The following is a 20,703-nucleotide window of genomic DNA, read 5'->3' as shown; positions in this document are numbered from 1 at the left end:
AACTGAAGCTTCTTTTCCAAATATTTCTCGTCCCCCCCAATCCCGTGTCTCTCGATGGTGTCTGCAGCACAGGTGCACCTGTCAGCCCACAGACAAATGGTACGGGTTACATGAGACCGCCCTTCAAAGCTTGATCAAAGCTCCTCTGATCCGAGCGCCGGACTGTCCACTCGGACAGGAAACAATGACAGACAGTGAATGTGACTGCAGTAGGGTATAGCTGAGGAAAGCATTACATTTGGGATGTTGTATCCGTAGATACTGTACATACACATGAGTAAAAAACAGATGAAATACAGAAACATGTTGATCCCCTGACACTCAGTTGTTGGGAGGTGATTTATGCTGCTGGCTGAGAAGGCAGGGAGACATGTACTCCTCCAGATGGTGACAGCTCACCACCGCCACTGGAGCCTTCACTCCAGCTGCTTCCCTCTGAGTCATAGCACACCGGCTCTGGATATGTGCGTGTGTGTAAGCTTTGGTGGGTGTGAGCATGTCTTTGTGCGTGTATGAGGCTCTCAGTTTGTGTATATGCAGCAATTTGTGAGTTTTTATACATTAAGTGTGCGTACTTGTGTGCCTGTATGCATGTGCGTATATGCATCTATACGTCTACGCACTTGTGCATGAGTGCGTACCTGCATGTCTCTATGTGTTTTTGTGTATGTGGGCTGCGGCATCAGCTCTGCCTATTCAGTCCCCTTCTCCCAGGAATGAAATAAACCATGAAACCTCATGAAAGTCAAAAAGGACAGCTGTTAGCGACACATCTCAGGCCACGTCAGGTGTCCACTGTCAAACCGCCAACACACAACAACTCTCACTCCCTCGCTCATTCACTCGCTCGCTTCTTCTTCCTTTAGCCGATCCTCACACTGCAGCAAAACCATAGACGGGGATCATTCAGATGGCGCTGCCTGCCACCCACTCGTGCCATGCTGACATTTGAGAGGAACTCGGAGCATTGAAAAGAAGAGGAAGGGGAGGTGCTAGAGGAGGAGGAGGACATTAAAGTTGGGGAATGGGGAAGAGGCAAGAGCAGGAAGCGTTTGGGGGGAAAGCTAGCCAGAGTAGTTGCAATTTAGCCAAAGACAGGAAAGAGGGAGAAGCCATCACCAAATTAGAGAGGAAAAACAAAGAGAGTGGGTGTTAAGTCTCCACTGAAAATCATAATTTCGCTTTCTTCTTCTTCTCCTCTTCCCCTCCTGTTCTGTCTATGTTACTCCCTTTCAGCCTTCCTGATTGCATCTACCTTGCAGATAGACTGGCTCTCAGGAAAAGCCCTTATCACAGGCCCAGACCTCAGCATTAGAGCGGGGGAACCCGAGTGGCTGACTCATCTAGCAGCAGCAGAGAAAGAAGGCGAAGAAGATGCTCTTTCTGTCCCGTATGCCTTCAGATTAACAAGGTAGCTAACCTGCAGCAGTCACTCAGCCCAAAGACCTGTACAGTATGACTCAACCACCGCAGGAGAAAAAACAACTCTCAAATTAGGGCACTATCCTGTGAGTGTATGTGGGTTTATGTGTCTGCTGTTTCTCTGTCCAGCATTGATTAACTCGGGAGCAGACACCTAAGTAGTTACACACCAACTACCAACATCATTAGCAGCAGCAGGGGATAATGACCCGCTGAACGGATTTCATGTGCTGCTGATGGCACTTGGCACAGGGGAGTGTGTAATCACGACAACCATCCCGAGAGGATTTTAGGATGAGCGGATGGTGAGCTGATGGAGGTTAGCTGAGCTCCGAATACAAACACAAAAATATACACAGTTCTGTTCTGCTGAAACACCAAAAAGTCAACACAAAGAACAAGTTGTATTCAGACATTTGGACTGAAAATGGCCCCTACTAAAGGTCAGAGATGGTCAATTTTACATTACATGAATGAGTTCAACATTTTGGGATATATGCTTATTCTCTTTCTTGCCAAGAGTTAAATGAGAAGATTGATACCACTCTCATGTCTGTACAGTAAATATGAAGCTACATGCAGCAGCCGGTTAGCTTAGCTTAGCACAAAGACTGGAAACAGGGGGAAACAGTTAGCGAAGCTGTGTCCAAAGGTAACAAAGTCTTTTCGAAAATGTTTTTGATAAATTATGCAAGTTGTAATAAATATAAGTTTGCAGTAGAATAGAGGCAAGAAAACCCCAAAGCCATAAGAGCACTGACACACACACACACACACGCACACTAAGCAGACACACGGACACAAGCACACAATGTCCTACAAAAAACAGCATCAGCCTCCAGACAAGGAAATCATGTTAAGGTGCCAGAGAATCCTTCTGAGAGCTGTCCTAGCAAAGCCACCGAGACCTCGTCTTCTTCCGACCCAGAATCCACACACTTACACTGAAACTTCGGTTGAAACCTCTCACTCTATTTGAAGCTCTAAAGTTTGAAGTTTCCTGGTGATACTTTGTTCAAAATCAGTGATTCTGAATATCTTTAGCATTTACATTTTTCCATAAAGTTGAGAATTAAAGAAATCCCAATTCTGTCCACTGTTTTTCATTCAGTCTCCTCATTTTGTGGCTGAACAATAATTTTCTAAATAAAATAGGTTGAACTGAATGTTGTGGCATTTGGCTCTTCTTTTACACAAAAATAAGGCCAGCGTTTGCCATCTTTTCAGCCACAACCAAAGCAAGATGGGACGGAGAAGCACAAGCAGCTTTCAGAAGAGTTCAGCTCATTAAAGATAGGACACAAACACACATATGCGCAAGCACACACATACACGACACACTGCCCACCATCACAACATATTGTTTACGAGTGGAGCTGGAATGGACAGGTAGTGATTAGACCCAACAAAGGAACCACCTCTGCAAATGTGCTAGCCTGCAGTGTGCTGCTCTGTGTTACGTGTGTGTGTGTGTGTGTGTGTGTGTGTGTGTGTGTGTGTGTGTCCATACTGTAAGCATTTGCCTCACGCTCTTATACACATATAGCAGGCGGCTCAGATGTACTTACGAGTCCATCTATGACTCTCAAGAGGCAGCCTAAAAAGCCTCAACTCAGGGACGCATGAATGGAGCTTTTACATAAAAGAGACTATACTGAGAAAATATAGAAAGCAATATAGCACTAACAGCTTTCCAGCATAGAGCCATTAATGTAGTGGCATGTAAAAAAGTGGAGTGTGTAATCTGTGACCTCCAGTTTGGGATTATCGCAGGAAAACAAGTACCAGAAATCAGAAAGAAAACATTAATGTGTGTTAAATTTCCATTAAAACTCCCTCGCAGTTTGATATGCCTCATTAGTCATGGTCATTTTACATTTAAATGGTTTATGTTTGGTTAAAATTAAGGTTTAAAACAATAATTGGCCATTTTGGGAAATGTTAATTTGTTTTTCTTTCTGTCCAGTTAATGTAAGGCTACAGGCACTTGTTAGCTTAGCTTAGCACAAAGACTGGAAGCAGCTAGCCTGTCTCTGTCTAAAGGTAATGAAATCCCTCTTACCAGTACCTCTAAATCACTAATTAACACGTTATATTTTGTTTGTTTAAGCTGTACAAAAACCGAAGTTTAAAAACGACAAGTTGGGGTTTTACGGTGGTTACAGTATGTGTATGTTATGTGTATATATGATAGCTTCATATTTAGCATACAGACACAAGAATGGTATCTATCTTTTCATCTAACTCTCAGCAAGAAAGTGTATTTCTTAAAATGTCAAACTATTCCTTTAATAAGCAGTTCTCTAATAAAACTACTTTAATTATATTTGTTATTGTTTTATGTAAATTCGAGATACATTATACCTCCAAAGTGTAAACAGTACACAGTTTTTATACGGATTAAACAAAAAAGATATAACATGTTAATTAGTGAGCTTTAGAGGTGCTCATAGTCTGATTTTGTTACATACTTATGGTGGCTAATGTTAGCAAACTTTACAGCATTATACAGTCAAAGTCGATGACTTTATGACTCCACTTGTTCTACTGTTACATTAGTTTAACATTTTAGACAGTAACAGTAGTTTAGCCATTACTGTCACTTGTACTCACAGTGGCTGCAGTTCAGCAATCTCTCACTTTAAATTTCATTAAATTAGTGTCATGTGCTTTTATTTCAGGAAGGAACTGACTGAACACTGTAGATTAGTATGTAAATGTTCAATTCAAGTCCAATTGGCAAAAAAAAATATGAGTTATGGCTGAGTTATGGCAGCTGTTATATGCAGTGAAGCCATTCAGCCATTTATATGGTTGACTGCTTCATCGACATGAGGAATAAATCTGACCTGTACGATCTGACCGCTGGTGCTGAAGAGGGCAAAGGGGAGGAGAAATAATGGGGTTGAGATGATAAGACACACTTAATGACCCCCAGAGGAGCTGTCAGTGCTTCACCAGAGAGAGAGAGACCTAGACATGGAGTGGGAGAGAGAGGCTGACTGTTCAGACCACAGAGGATAGAGGAGAGCATTAGTCTAGTGGACCAATACTGTCCACTTAAACAGATCAAAACTAACCTCTTGCCTCTTCAGACCAGCCTCTCTCCCACACCACTTTCACACATATAAATGTCTGCTATTGCTCTTCTGTATCACCACTTCATCTATAACCAAAGTGATTCAATGGACACCTAATTCATCTGGGATTATACAATGGATGAAGTGTTAAATATTTCTGATATTAGTTTGAATTATATTAATATTTCCATTGGTTACTTAGTTAGTATGCACAGTGACTACCACCCAAACAGGTAAAGAAAAGACTTCATAAAATGGTCAAGTTAAGTTGAAATTAAAGAAATAGTTCAACATTTTGGGAAATGCACTTATTTGCTTTTTTTGCTGAGAGTTAGATAAGAACATTGACACCACTCTCATATCTGCCTGTTAAATATGAAGCTACCGCTTGCAGCTGGTTAGCTTAGCTTAGCATAAAGACTGGAAACAGTGGGAAACAGGCAGCCTGGCTCTGTCCAAAGGTAGCGAAATCTGCCTGCCAGCACCAGCTCACTAATTAACACACATCTTGTTTGTTTGATCTGTACAAAAACCAAAGAGTAAATACGACAAGGTGCAGTTTTACTGGGGGTTATGTGCCGAATTATCTCGTGGTGACTTCCTGAAGTCTCCGCTGGTTGCCTGGCAAACTTACAGTTACAACAAACAAAGGGAAACAGCTAGGCTGGCTCTGTCCAAAGGTAACAAAATCCAACAGTACCTCTAAAGCTCACTAATTAACACTTTATATCTTGATGGTTAAATCTTAAGGAACTTTCTGCACCTTGCCATGAAACAGTCCGGCACATAACCCTGTGTAAAACCACAACTTGTAATTTTTACACTTTGTTTTTTGTACAAATTAAAGAAACCAGATATAACATATTAATTAGTGAGCTTTAGAGATGCTGGAAGTCGGATTTCATTACCATCAGACAGAGCCAGGCTAGCTGTTTCCTCGTTTCCAGTCTTTATGCAAAGCTAAGCTAACCATCTCCTGGCTGTAGCTTCATAATTAATAGACAGACATGAAAGGGAATAAGCATGATTCCCAAAAGGTCAAACTACTCCTTTAAAGGAAAAAGCTGAATAAATGAGTGGAGAAACATAACACATACAGATGCTTCCATGCAGGGCGGGAACGGTTTAATGAGATCTTAACCCAACTGAACAATCAGAATATCTTTTGAAAGAATGGTGTTCATCCCTCCACTTGGAGATATGTGTCAGGAGCAATGAAGCTGTTCTGGAGGCTCGCAGCGGCCTAATATCTTTCTAAGACACCTAACATTTCGGTTTTTCATTTAATCTGTCTCCCGTCTGTATATGTACAGTCTAAAAATATGTACTTTAGACATATCGTAGAAAAGGTTTCAGTCGTAGTCATCTGGACACTGTTTTCAGAATCAAGACGTTTGGCTCCCATCCGGAAGTCATTCTCAATTGATTGAATTGATTGACTTCCGTATGGGAGCCAAACGTCTTGATTCTGAAAACAGTGTCCAGATGACTACGACTGAAACCTTTTCTACGATAGAACACTCCTGGACGAATGAGGGACTACACCGTCTTACTTTAGACATACTTGTTCATTAATCACAAATAATTTAAAACTGTAACTGCTGTTTCCAAGGTGAAGAATCAATTTTGAAGCTCAAATTTTAAGCCAACATGGATAAGAAATCGTTAAAGTGTTAAAAAAAAATCAGTTTGCACATCTACATTTCCATAACTAATGGGCAAACTCCATCTGCTGACGAGGATCTTGTGATATGATCGAAAGCTCCAGAAAAAAAAAATTCAAACATTTGATACTGTGCTTCATCTTATATGTTACTGATATCTAATAGACACTTATGTGCCTTTTCTTTCTGTATAATGATGGTAGTTTAAATGTAGAATACTGTAGATTACTCTAAATTTACATCCACTGACATGATGACTGATGTTTAATGAAATTGAAAACCCTAAAACTCTGTGAAACCTTTGTTTTCTTGCCACCCAAGGGTGCCATTTCATCATCACTCTTTCAGAAAGCAGCATTCAGTTTTGGGCTGTCAATCATCCAGAAAGAGCATATTTGCTAGAGTATTCTGAAAACACTTTAAAAACTCTTAAAAACTTAAAATCTCCTCTGCTCTGAAACTCCCTGCTCCAATGTGTCTCCATGTAAAATTTACATCTCTATCTCTGCCACAGGGCCCCGACAAGAGAGGGACAGAAAATGCAAAAGAGAAAGAGAGAGCAAGAGAGGGAAAGAGATTTCAGGACATTTCATCACTTAGACTGGAAGGCGTCTTGGAGATGAGGTGTGGGGGTGGAGGTGTTGGTAGGTGGGATGTAAAGGTAGGGTCAGACGCTCAGATAGATCCAGCTTCCTGTTTAACTTTGTCACAGCTTCTTCAGAGGCCACAGGTGACCTTGTTTCCTATTCAGCAAAGAGCGAGGAGAAAAGGCACAGGACTACCCCCTCTTATCTCGGCAGAGCTGCTATAATTCAATTAAAGCTGTGACACAGAGGTGAGGACAATTGATGTCTGATATTGGAGAAACACCCCACCAGATTAATTACCCCTCATCGGCTGGTTAAACGGCTTTTAAACTGTAATCTGCCTGAAATCATAATAATACCATCGCTAATCGAACACAAAAGGGAAAGCTTGGGATCTATTTTCATCTGTGCCAGATTAATAACGGTTCATTAGTAATAGTATCAATTACAACGTGTCTACTGTAGGACAGTAAGGTAAAAAGGAGAGAGCGGGAGAGGAGGGAGAAACTGCAAAAAAAAAAGTCTGCTTTGCTGCTTTAATTCCTGTATAATGCAACTTTAATCAGAAAAGTGGGGGAGCACTTGTAATTTTTTAATTAGCTCATCAAAATCTGTTTATGCCTGCATGTGAAGGCATCAGTTCAGTTATCACCTAGGCTTTGTGCGAACATTTGACATTGTCAGCCTTATTTAAATACATAAAAAGCATTCATTTGAGCTGCTGCTTAGTTGTTCATATTAGTAAAGCAGCACTATCATGCACAGTAATTAATTAGTGTTATAGGTGCATTCCGACAGGTGACTGTCTGAAATCATGCAGAAGCAGATATATAAGAGTAATGGATGGACATTTTACTACCTCAGTACATTCAAGACTAATTAGAAAAACCCATTTGATTGATCCCTTAGAGAAATAGCTTTTACAGTAACGCCACATACACTGCAGTGGATTTTCTAACCAAGAGATTCCCTGCGTACAACCATCAGCCTTGTTGTGCAAAAAAAAACAAACAACACCCTTTTATCTTTGACAAACTATCAGAAAAGCCGATCATTCCTAACAGCACTGCATCAATACACAGAGAGCACGAACTGATAGTGTGAGTGCAGTCACAACACGTACAGACGAGCACATATACACACATATTCACACAGAGACAACCAAGCCAGCTTTGTAATCCAAACCACAGATGCAAACAGTGAAGCAGTACCTTCCACTCACGCAGAGCTTCATCCTGGAGATTCAGAGATAAAATCCTGCTGCCTTAGCCTTGCCGGGAGAATGGAGAAAACCCCACTCTATAGGCTATCTGGATTGGCTTACCCAGCTCTCCCTTAAAGCTCAGAGAAACCCCACCACATGCACACAACCCCACCACCACTGCCGCCGCCTCCAACACCACCACGCCACTCCAACAGCAACAGCAACAGAAACAGCAACAGCAGCAGCTGAGCGAGGAGGAAAGACAGAGGGAGTGAGAGAGACTGTGCAAGAGTGGAAAGACAGAGAGGAAGAGTGGGAGGGAAGGACCTTAAAGGAAGAAGACAGGGAGAACGCGGGGGCGTGATGATGGAGCGCTAAAAGATATGTGCAGAGAGGGAGATGGAGAGAGAGAGAGAGGGAGAAGCTTACCTGATGGTGTCTATGTCGTTCATCTCTTCATCAGGCACCTAAAGGAAATGACAGCATGTTAGTGGAGGGGACCCATCAAACTAGCCCGGGAGCTGCCAAGTATAGCATCGCTGCAGCACACACACTCATCCAAAACAGAAATGAGAACATACATATTCAGCAGGCACGCTCTCTGTTTTTGTTTATGTTTCGTCTCCCCCCTCTCTCTTCCCTGCTCCCTCATTCTCTCCCCTCCCTCCACCCCATGCAACGCTCATCAGACCGCACCTGGCTGTCTACATCTGCGCTTACTTGAGGTGAGAAGAGAACAATCATAGAATACCAAGAGTGTGAGAGGAGAGAGAGAGCGAAAGAGAGGGAAAGAGGGGAAGGAAGGAGGGGAGGGAAGGAGTGTGGAGGGAGAGCGGAAACCTCCATTGCAGCCAGACTGCAGATACATGGCAAGCCCCCCCATGAGGGATACTGGCAGCAACTCAATATCCTTGTTGAGGTGCTGAATTGGAGAGGGAGGGAGCAAAGACAGAGAGAGAGGAGGAGAGGGAAAGAGATAGAGAAATGAGGGAGAGAATGCGAGAGGTGAGGGGGAACTGGTGGTCCAATCTGTTGAATCTTACATCTCGAGTCCCAGGCTGTTAGGGAGAATACGTTTTATATGCGTCTGCTGCTGGCCCTTTTTCTGATGGCGATGAATTATGCATCATCTTGAGAATATTCCCCAAGTATTCTCATCTTCATTCAGATTTAGGGTGCCGGCCTGATCGAGTGTGGCATCCATGCTGCTGTGTTATCATGTTTCATGATTTTGTGAATGCTGGAAAGTAAGCATCAGTAGTTAGGGGAGGGATTCATCATTCACTTATGTTCATTAATGAAGGAAGCAACCGTTGCAAAGACATTGTCTGATCTCCAGGGTCAGTGGGAAACATAACCTAGTCAGAATACCAACAAAAACACGCTTTAAAGCTGAGGGATGCTTGACGAATTGAGTTTGCATCTTCAGTGAGTGCACAGCAGAAGGCTGTGTGCCTGTGAAGAATGTTTCGTTACTGCACTCGCACAAGTACAAGACTCGTGTGAGGAGATGAAACTTTGCAGCGACATACACAGACACTCACACACTACACTGAGATGAACACCAACCGGCTCACATTCCTGCTCTCAGCCCCCACGCCACCCACCTTTTTCAAGCAGTTGCTAAGGTGACGGCAAAGGCTGAATTTTAATCAGACAATAAATTAAGGCAATGTGATCTTCTCCTTTATTATTAAATGACAGCGGTGCCGCTTTTGGAGATCTGTCAAGTATGTTTTGGGTTCAGAGAGAAACACTAACAGACTGCAAATCAGAAGTTTTCGTGACTAGTGTAATCACTTGTTCAGAGATGCTTCACACTGTCCAGGGAATGCAAAACATAGTGATGGTTGGGATAAATAATATGATTTTATGCTTTTTAGTTACTGAAATAAAACATTTTGAAATAAGAGGAGGATAGCCAGGTGGATTATCATCTACCATTGAGATGAGTGTCATGCTGAGACTACAAATACACTCACTTGTGATGCAGTAATTGCTAATTGAGCCTTCAGGCCTGTCTTCCTGTGACATGCATGCTGCTGCCATAAGTCTGGGGAAACCACTGGTTGCTATTCCTAAAGATTCTCTGCATCCACAGCCATTTTAGCAAGGTTATGTCTCAAGCTGAGTGATGATGGATGTCACACAATAAATGCTGGGGAGTGGGCTGAGTCAGTAAATGACTGCATTGTTCAGTTCAGATTGTGTGGAGGAGCTGCTGATGGGTAGAATGCTAATGAGCACATCCATAAAAGCCCGTTCACTGGTCAGCATGAAGCACCACTCCTGTGTACACACATCACACATCATCATCATCATCATCATCATCATCATCATCCATCTGAACTTGTGGATGAGCTGAGTGGTAGCTTGTCTGTGTGGATCAGCGGAATAATTTACACACCAAGTTTAAATTAGTTTTATTTTCTTATATTCTAACAGTTTGATAAGTGTTCATTTTTTATACATACATGTAGATTTTAAAAGGTTAGTGCAAACTTTTCACCCCTTGGAAATCATTAGAGACTTTTCTTTAAAGCTGCAATAACTGTTTTTTTTTTTTTTACCATTTAAGGACAGTGGAAACAAGCTGTAAACACAACACTGACATATCATCACCATTTAAGTTGATATAGTGAACTTGTTAGCAAACAGTTGCCTATTTTCACATCCAGCAGATATGGAGCAACATCAGCATTCATTTGGAGTTGTTTTTCCAGCCACCTGACAAATATAAGTCCAATATTCACTTTCCTTTTAGCTGTGTTTTAGTCTCCAATCTCTTTTTTGCTGCTAAATGTTCCACTATGTTCACCAGCTAGTCGCTAATTGTGTCTGTCTGTTTGGTGTTGAGCAGGTAGTGTGCAGTGGATTTTTAGAGCTTTTCACTAAAAACAGTTGCCTTCTGGTACCGAAAACAACACTGACAAGAGCAGTGACAATGAACAGTAAAGTTTGATTATAGCAACTTTAAATCTTAAAACCACACCACATTCACCAGCATTGTTTCCAGATGCAGCAGTCAGGCACCAAACAGCAGAGAGACACAGTTAGCAACTAGCTGGTGAACATAGTGGAGTTTTTAATAGCTAAATAGCCATATATTAACCTCAGGGGCTGGTTGAAACCAAAAACAGAGCTAAAAGAAGAGTGATTATTGGACTTACATTCATCAGGTGGACACAAAGGCAACTCGAAATGAATGTAAATGTTGCTCCGTGTCTGCCGGATGTGTGTATAGGCAACTGTTAGCTAACAAGTTTGAGATTGAGAATGACTTCCGGATGGGAGCCGAAACGTCTTGATTCTGAAAACAGTGTCCAGATGACTATGACTGAAACCTTTTCTACGATAGAACACTCCTGGACGAATGAGGGACTACACCGTCTTACCATATCAACTTCAAAAGATGATGATATGTCAGTGTGCTTATAGTTTGTTTCCGCTACCCCAAAGTGTACTAAGTTATACCCCTTTTTCTTTTCTTTTCTTTTCTTTTCTTTTCTTTTCTTTTCTTTCAGTGTGTATATATACGTGAGTGTGCATACACATATATGCAAGTATATGTGGGGATAGGGGCATGAACGTGTATGTGTATATATGACCATATGTCTACCATATTTGTGTTCGTTATTTGTATGTTTTTCTTGTGAGACTTGAACATGAGCAGATTGTGAAAAACAAATTTCCCTCCTGGGACATTTTCTTTTATATTTGTTTCTATTTATATCTTCGTTTATTGTTATTGCTGCATGGATTATTTCCTGTATCCTGTTGTTAAAATCTTGATTAAAACAAAACCCATAGACTGCATTAAACAAAGAGCTTGTAACTTTATGACTTGCCCATCTCTTCCTGTACCTATTTACTCTCTTACTCTGAATAATAGAGCATAAAAGCCCTAGAAAAATCAATCAATCAGAACAGCTCACTCAAATCATCCAAAGACTTGATTCATTTAGATATCACTTCAAACTCTGTGAGAAAATTTCCGCTCCAATCATAACATATGTTCCGAGGCCTGGCTTTGATTAAAGACTGGGATGACTTTCATCACTCACCATGTTGATGCCCCTGGGCAGAGAGGCAGATCTGTAGGGGTATCTGGGGAAGTCGCAATGAAACTCCAGAAAGGGACTCTTAATCTCAAACCCTTGACAGAACTGTGGAGGAGGTGGAATCACATTTTTCTCATCTATCTCCAGGTGTGGTGATGTCTCTACTTTTATCTCCAGGTCCTGTGGATCGTCATCCCTCCTCACAGTGTCAATGTCTGTCTCCAGATAAGTTTTCTGTGTCGGGTCAAGGGCAGTCTGCTCTTCTTGGGTCTTCTTCTGCTCGAGTAAAGAGCCCTGCGATTGGGCCATTGAGCGAGGCAGCCTGGGGCCAGCATGCGTCCCCTCTTGAATGTTGTCTTCAGGCTGGGCTGGGGTTGTGTTGATGAAGCTCAAGGGAGAGACTGGTTTCCCAAATGCCTGTAGGCTGTTTGGGTCAAGCACGTTGGATGTCACCTCATCCAGGAACTGTGAAAACTTCACTTTGGCTTTGACCTTTTCCTCCAACAGCCACTGTAGTTTTGGCCCACGCCTCTCTGGCCATGCATGAAGTTTGTTGTGGTTGCTGCCGCCACCCATCTCTGCCTGTAGATGAGCTCTGCAATGAGGCCCTCTGGAAGGACATCCAGCAAGCTTACCACACGTTCTTTCCTCTCTCAGTCGAGTTTGAAACGCTTCCTGGCTTTGCTTCTTGATAGAGCTGTGCAGGAGGCAGGTCACCCCTGAGCTCCAGCTGTACAGGCTGCCGGTGCCCTCGCTGCTCCTCCTGCTGCCTCCTGGGCTGCTGCTAGGGGCACTGGGGCTAGATGGCTGGCTGGAGGAGGACTGGTTAAATAAGGGGCCTATCAGATCCTCTAACCAGACCTGATCGCCGTTAAACATGGGGCAGAAAGCTCCAGAGGAGGCCCAAGATTTTGGTGATGGCTGGCACTGCTTTGCTCTACCTCTCTGGGAGAGAATGCAGGCTGTGCTGCTTGTCCCGTCCATCGGCTTGAGTCCTGTCTGCATGGATGTTTTCTTTCTCTAATTGTTAAACTGGCAGATTGTAAAACTGGCAGATGAACCATGGTCCAGTGGACAGCTCCGATTTTAAAGAGTTCTACCCCAATCCTGTCTCATTATTGTGCAAGCCTGACCTAGAAGAGATCCAATACATTTCACTCTAGGCTTAACAGATGGCCTCCTTTAGTGCCAGGATAACCCTCTGCTATATCAGGCAAGGACATCCATGACTTAAAATTTAATGTAGAGAAATTATGGAGAAGTCCTATTAAGTCAGTTTTGCAAAACTATCACAGCTTTTTTAATATTTGCCCACAAACTTAATAATATCTTATCATGCTGAGATGTTCTAAGGCCAAAGTCAAAGACAGTGAAAATCACAGCTCCTCTGCTGGTAATCTGCAGAAAATCTTCAAGTTTGGGTTTAATGAGAGGCAATTTTAGCACAATCCTAGCGAGTGTCTTTGCTAGTTGAGCAGAGCTTACTCCAAGGGTGCTGTTCTTAATTAGACCATCTATTGATAGCAGAGCAAGCAAAGCTTTTTCAGCTTTTTCCAGGTCAGTGATCGTAGAAGAGCATTGATCCAACAGAACACATGGCAGCTGACACACAGACACAAAGACTAATGGACAGGCTTGTTGAGTAATGGATTAAGGTAATCTTATCAATATTTCTCATTAACAAAACAGAGGTGCTTATGAAAGAACTCTAAGATGTGCTGTATGTTTGAAATGGAAATAGACTTTCTATTGTGGAATAATAGCTAAGAACAGATACAAATTTTAATTAATACAACTCAAACAACTGTACTTGAAAATTGTTTATACAAATACACAAATCTCTATAATGTGATACATTTCCTCAAATGAATCACCAAAATGTTTAGAAAATTTTTAAAAATAAGCTTTTTGCAGCGAGTTAGGTAAAAAAATCGATGCCACTCTAATGTCTGTGTGTTAAGTACAGAGCTGGAGCCGGGAGGTGGTAAGCCTAGCTTAGCATAAAGACTTGAAACAGGGGAAAATAGCTAGCCTGGCTTGCTTGAAAGTTCAAAAATCCGCCAATTTGTAGCTTTACAGGGAGTTACATGGTGTAACTATTTCTTAGCAAACAACAGCTGGGTGCGATGACTTCGAGTCTTGTGGTCACTGCTCACAGAAATGCTGGGCAGATGGATAAACTGTTGTTCACTAAGAAGTTGCAGCATAACTCTCCCTAAAACCACAAATTGTTGTTTTTACATTTTAGTTTGTGTACATATTAAACAAACAAAGTACAACATGTCATTTAGTGAGTTTTAGAGGTGTTGGTAGGCATATTTTTTAACTCTGAACAGAGCCCTGCTTTGAGTCTTTATGCTAAGCTAAGCTAACCGCTTCTGGCTCCAGCTACATACTTAAAAAGCAAATAAGCATTTTTCCCAAAATGTCAAACTGTTCCTTTAAGGAAATTTTTCACATTATACTGTAATTATTCTAAAATAATTTTCAAGTTGCATAAGTTGTATTGATTAAAATTTATAGATGTTCGTATCGATAATTTCACAATGTAAAGTCTCTTTCTATTTCAAACATACAGTATATTTTATAGTTTTTTCATAAGCATTACTATTTTGCTAATGAAAAATATGATAAGATCACCGTAAGTTCACATTTTGTAATGTTTCTGTATCTTCAATTAATTCTTAATTAAATCATCTCCTGATATGCATGCAATCTGTATCATGAAGACAGCTGTCACATACTGAACCGTGTGTTCATATGGGCATACTGTAGCTCTAATATTCATCAATATTCAGGTTACATAACTGCATTGATAACACCTCTGTTAGTCTGTGCATTGGATGAGTGTAAGAGTTCGGGATTGGCAAGTGAGTGGCAACAGTTTGACAGAAATTTAATGCAGCATTCCAAACTGGGCCGTGTGGAGTCTCCTTAATGTAAGACCCTAATCTAAAGCACAAGTTAAAAATGAATCCTTGTACAAAATCTGAATTGAAAATGAGGGCTCATTAGTTTTCTAGAATATGCAACTGGAGAAACCACTAAGTGCAGCATCCAGCATAGTGGTCTTCTTCACTGTGCTGTGTATAACAATGTACAATAGTCTTTGCACTACAAAAAACCCACTTGTATTCTTGGCTTTAAAAGTTTCTTAACCATAAGTCTTTAATATTCCAACCCATTATGATCTAATTTCATGTCCGAGTTTACGACCATAAAGGAGACCTTCAACCTGTCCTACTTATACAGTCTTTCCCCAAGTCTTTCACTTGGATCAGACAGGGATAACGTACTGTACAGTACATCTTGTCATGCAGGAGCCAGACTGTTTTGGTCTCCAGGGGTATCATTAGCGCAGCATGCAATATGTAGGGTTTTAGCCATGACAGGGTTGCCTGTTGTGCGCATGCGTTCCTCCAGACTTGGGCCCTACACCCTGCCTGCTGCTACAGCCCAGCCGGCTCACAGGACACCCAAGGGACCACCCTGTCTGGTACCAGGGAGGAGCACCACGCCTTCAGCACACAGACATACTGTATCTCTATATCATTTTCTTTCCACTCCATCCCTTTATTCTCTTTCTTCGGGCCTTCTCTATTGTGCCACCATTTCTCACCATTTTCAGACTTTCCAGACAGGCTCAGGCCTCTTCTATGATGAATGTCTTTAATAATCTCTTTTCAATCTCAGGAGGAGGAAAGGGGTGGGAGCCAATTTAGAACTATCGCCCTGTCGGGAGAGACTGTCAGCCCATGGCTGCCCAGAGGTAATGGTGCTGAAATGGATTCCTGCTACAAGCGCAGAGATGGAGATAATTGGTGATGCTTGCTTGCTCAGTGGTTGCACTGTGCTTTCCCTCGCTAGCTAGTTGTGTTGCTGCCTGGCTGGGCTGAGCGTCTGCAGGAGCCACACTCTGCGTCCGTAACTAAGCCTGCAGAGCAGACTAAATGCCATAGCTGATCAGCTCTGGCCATGAAGAAGTATGGCCTTGTGGCGCTCAGCTGTTACTATGGCAGTGTGTTTTGTCTCTGCTCGGCTTGCCCTTCTGACCAGATCAGAGTGCTGCTCTCCCACGTGTCCACACAGCCTCATGCCTCAACACTGGCTGGACAGGGGTCAGTTTGATGCTTCTCAAAATGACAAAAGCCTGTTTAACTTATGGCTGAATTACAGCAAAAAACAATATGGAACATATATTAGATATGGCAGTGACAAAGAGCGGGCCGATCCCTTCTACACAGGGCAGATAAATCTAAAACGCTGGAAGAAAAAGTAATCTTCTATTTCCACTCGGCACCATTTAATGTTTTTACCCTACAAACTGATAAAATGTGTCAGTGAATTAATAGCTTGTATGAGAGCACCAGAAAGCTCGACCTAAAACTTAAAGAAGCAATGTGCTATCAGCAAGATCACTGCCTCCCTCTCCTGCTCGTCTTCTAAAGTAACAGGCAAAGCAGCGATTGATTTCAGATTGTAAGAAGCATTTTCAGAGAATCACTTAACCTGTTCCCATGTTTAGATCTACATATTGGATGTTTGGGTATGGAGCTTACTAACTGTGTCTTGTATCCTGTCAATAATGGCTAACAGGAACCGGTGCACTTGTGAAACGCCAAGATGAGGAAACAGTGTGTCATCAGATGTAACATCAGTAATCCATCTCATGCAGAGACACTTGTCAATGCCTCCGGACCTGTGGGGTCGCTTTCAGAGAACCACACTGCGCAATCAAATGAGAATGGGCTAAATTGAATAAGGGCTAGCTCATTCTGGAGGTGTAGAGATTTCCTGGGATCCCTGCAGAACACAAAGTAAGGTCTGCAATAACATCAGTCAGACAGCAATTACAGAAGCACATAACGCATTCCACAAGGGCGATGATCATCTGTTTCAAACAGGAAGCGTGTAAGCAGACAAAACCAGTTTATAGTTTAATCTTCACAAAGCATCCACCAACAGCTCTGTGTTGGATCAGACTTCAAGGATATAAACTTACTCTCCATATATAAATACTGTAGATTTACGGCATCTTAATCTATAGCTTTGATTCTTGTGGGTTCGGAGTGGATGTACCCTGGATAATATTTCTATAAGGATGTGCTACTGGGGAGGGGGACCAGCTGACCTCAATACATGTCATTATCATACCACAGTTTTCTGTCAACAGAGCCCGTCATATCACTGTGTGTGTGCTCCACCAACTCAGTCACACAGCAAATGGTGACTATAGCATCGTGCAGCAGATTCAATGAGTTGTTATTACAAGTGTTGACAGACTTCATGGTTCAACAGATGAAGAATCAGCGCCACCTGCAGAAAACCCCTATTTCATCAACAGAAACTAAACTGAAGAAGACGTCATGGTAGTAGCTTCTCTGTGGTTGCTGGGAAGTGCAGTCCAAAAACTGCAGACAATATAACAAGAAACTCGTGGATTGCCACCTTAAATTCTAATTAGTAATATACACTCAGTTGCCAGTTTATTAGGTACACCTAGCTAAAACCAATACAGCAGTCCTGCAATAAATCCTACCTACATGAAGGTTATAGTGTTCACTTTGTTGAACTGTATTGCGTTATACTGACAGGTGTTGCTATTATTTTGTCCAACCCCATTTAGGCTGAAAAACAGAAACACCTCTTTGTATAATGCAATACAGTTCAACAGCACCACAAACTACATCCTCCAGAATGATCATACAGTTGAAACAACACCTCTCTAAAACAGTTAAAACGTCATCATGCTAATATGCTCACAATGACAATGCTAACATGGAGATATTTGGCAGATATGTTCACCATGTTCACCATCTAAGTTAGCGTGTTAGCATGCTAACATCCGCTGATTAGAACTAAACACAAGTACAGCTGAGGCTGATGGGAATGTCATTAGTTTTGCAGGTATTTATATAAACCAAAGTATTGGACAAGTTACAACTTTGGCCAGATGATGGCACTAGATGGAAAGTTAAGGGATCACCAAAGTTCTTACAATTCATTGTGAAGGGGACATGTATGTCTGTACCAAATTTCATGGCAATCCATCCAAAATTTAACAAAATATTGTGCTCAAAACCATAAATATAATCCTCTGGACAGCATGTATATCTGTACCAAATTTCAGCTGCTGAGACATTTCACTAAAGCCAAAATTGTCAACTTTATTGTGGTGTTAGAGGAAAAGTCAGAAGATCATAAAGTCATTAGGGTTCATCCTCTGAGGACCATGAATGTCAATACAAACTCTAGTGGCGATCCATCCAGTAGTTGTTGAGCTATTTCAGTCTGGATGAAAGGGGTGGGCCAACAGACCATAGAGCCACGCCACTAGCATGGCTAAAAACAACTTGATTGAGCCTGTACTCAACAATAGACAAAACTTCTGTACATCCATGGGCAAAGCTACAGTTTATTAAAGAGATATCAATTATCTCATTATGTTTAATAAATGTTCCCAAGATATCCAATATGTAGGCATCAAGGCACCCACCAAGATAATGCTGGCCCAAATAAATTACTTTCAGAAAACATCTACCTACAAGTCTCTGGCCACCAACCAAGAAAACATATTTAGAGCAAATTGCTTGTCAAGAAGATAAATGCAGCAGCAGAGTGTGAGAGTACTGTTTCCACAGTTATTTTTCGGTAACTTTTCTTGTGGCGTCCTCACACACACACACACACACAGAAAGGTTGCCAATTATAGTAACTGTGTGATGAGGTTTCTCATACTGAGCCCCATGCTACCTTTGCCTCTAATCCTTTGTTATTAATTATATCTTCAACAAGCCTACACAGTTCTTGTGGTGTCAGCACTGAGTATCCATGGCAACAGCCGGTTGGTCCCAGCTCTCAGGGATGCACACACACACACACACACACACACTGCTGCCTGACAAAACCGTGCCTCGCTGCAAAGATGCTCTACTGACAAGATGAATAAACTAAACCTTAGAAAAATATAATAAAATTAAAATAAATCCTGTCCTCCCTGAGCATTGAGCTTTAAGTACCACAAGCTTTTCTTCCTCACAGTCTTTAAGCAGGAAACAATATTCATTTCCATTACCATAGTGACCAAATTGGTAAAGGTGCCTGTTGCTAAATTCAAACATTGCACCAAATGAAAAAGGATCAAGAAAGCAAGAAAATCACTTAAAATCTGCCCCTCCTGTACACTCAGTATGCAGTGGTGGAATTTAACTACATACATTTACTCAAGTACTGCACTTAAATACAAATTTGAGGTACTTTACATTAATTGGTTATTTCCATTTGATCATTTTATACTTCTACTCCACTAAATTTCAGAGGGAAATGTTGTACGTTTGACACTACTACATTTATGGCAGCTATACCGTTAGTTACTTTGCAGGTTAAGATTTGAACACAAAAGATATGATAAATATAATGCATGGTAACAGATTACACTATCAAATTCTTAAAACTTGCTCCACCTCAACTACCTACAACATTAAATGCTACCTACAATTATTGCAACAATAACAATCCAGTAATGATAGTTAATACTATAACACCTTTCTGCATTGAGTACATTTTTGCTAATAATAGCCTACTTATGGATTTTTACTAAAACAGTAACTCCGCCCAACGATTTTACACATCAAAGTTTGTTAACAGTTGTTGTGAACAAAGTTGGATAAAGCCTTTTTGTGGCTCCAGAGGGACCTGCGCGAGCCAATGATGAATGGCCTCAAATGATGTCACTTGAGTCAGTGTCTGTAGACTAATGAAAACAATTCTGGGGGTGTAGAGTTATGTTGGTTAAATAACACTGCAACAACAAGAACAAGTTTTTCTTCCATTTCTTTAGATGGAGCGGAACAGACTGTCGCTGGTAGTCTGAACACATCTTAAGTCTACCTTAGCAGCTAATAGCATAACACACCTGAATCTCCGAGCCAACCTTTGGCGGTCGAGTTGCATTGTGGGTAATGTAGGCGCCTGGTTTTGACATGGAAGAAGAAGACATATCTCTGGTTCTCCTGCATCAATGTTGATCCTTTTTTTTAAAACTGTCCATCGTGAGTCTGACATTATGTAGGAGCGCAATGTTAAAGTAAGTTAACTTTACTTCCTCCGCCACTGACAGCCTGTTAAAACATAGAAATACTTAAAAACCCTTTAAAATAATAATGTTATTTTCTGTATAGGCCTATATACCTTATGCTAGGTGTTATTTTAGTCCAAGAAGGAAGACTCTGATATTTTTAATACACATGGAACTGCAGGATATCTCATTAACTTCCAATTAGGCCTAATGTTAGTTCACTGAAGGCGGAGTGATTTGCATGTTGTTGTTCTTGCGGTGCTTAGCAGGGATATTTTAGTACCTGGAAAAATGGGCCGAGTGGGAGCTCAGTTATAAAAACAAAACAAACAAGAGGAAATATAAGACATAAATAAGATATAAAATGTTTTTTGTCTTTTGGGGTTTCTTATTGTATTAAGTTTTTTTTATACTTTATTTCGATTTCACTTTTTTAAGTCTAAATGATGTTTTCTGGTGATGTGTTCCCCCTTCTCATTCTTCTGTACTATATACTTTAGGAAATGTATACAAAAGTGGGGTTTCTCTGGTTGTTCCTCCTCTCTGTAAAACCCCAATCTAGTTAAACAGGAGCGCCCTCTTGTGGCTTCTTTCATCATGTACATGTA

At 41.4% G+C, this 20,703-nt stretch overlaps 1 protein-coding gene across 3 annotated transcripts in view; it reads right to left on the bottom strand.

Moving 5' to 3' along the window:
- The window catches only part of si:dkey-174m14.3 (uncharacterized protein LOC563117 homolog), a 35,404-nt gene extending 15,372 nt beyond the window's left edge, over positions 1-20,032 (bottom strand). The window contains exons 1-2 of one of the 3 annotated variants that reach the window (XM_044168323.1): positions 19,934-20,032; positions 8,387-8,424 (exon numbers count right to left, since the gene is read on the bottom strand). In XM_044168323.1, coding sequence (XP_044024258.1) covers positions 8,387-8,424; positions 19,934-20,017 — 122 coding nt within the window. In that variant the 5' untranslated portion in view covers positions 20,018-20,032. Of the gene's footprint in view, positions 1-8,386; positions 8,425-8,653; positions 8,717-12,021; positions 12,913-19,933 lie in introns of those variants that run through there. The other 2 variants (XM_044168321.1, XM_044168322.1) reach the window with 2 other exon arrangements.
- Between the last annotated feature and the right edge of the window lie 671 nt (positions 20,033-20,703).

Source organism: Siniperca chuatsi, linkage group LG16, assembly GCF_020085105.1.
Source record: "Siniperca chuatsi isolate FFG_IHB_CAS linkage group LG16, ASM2008510v1, whole genome shotgun sequence".
Taxonomy (NCBI): Eukaryota; Metazoa; Chordata; class Actinopteri; order Centrarchiformes; family Sinipercidae; genus Siniperca; species Siniperca chuatsi.
The sequence above is the reverse complement of the archived record's forward strand: the minus strand, read 5'-3'. Positions and strand labels throughout refer to the sequence as shown.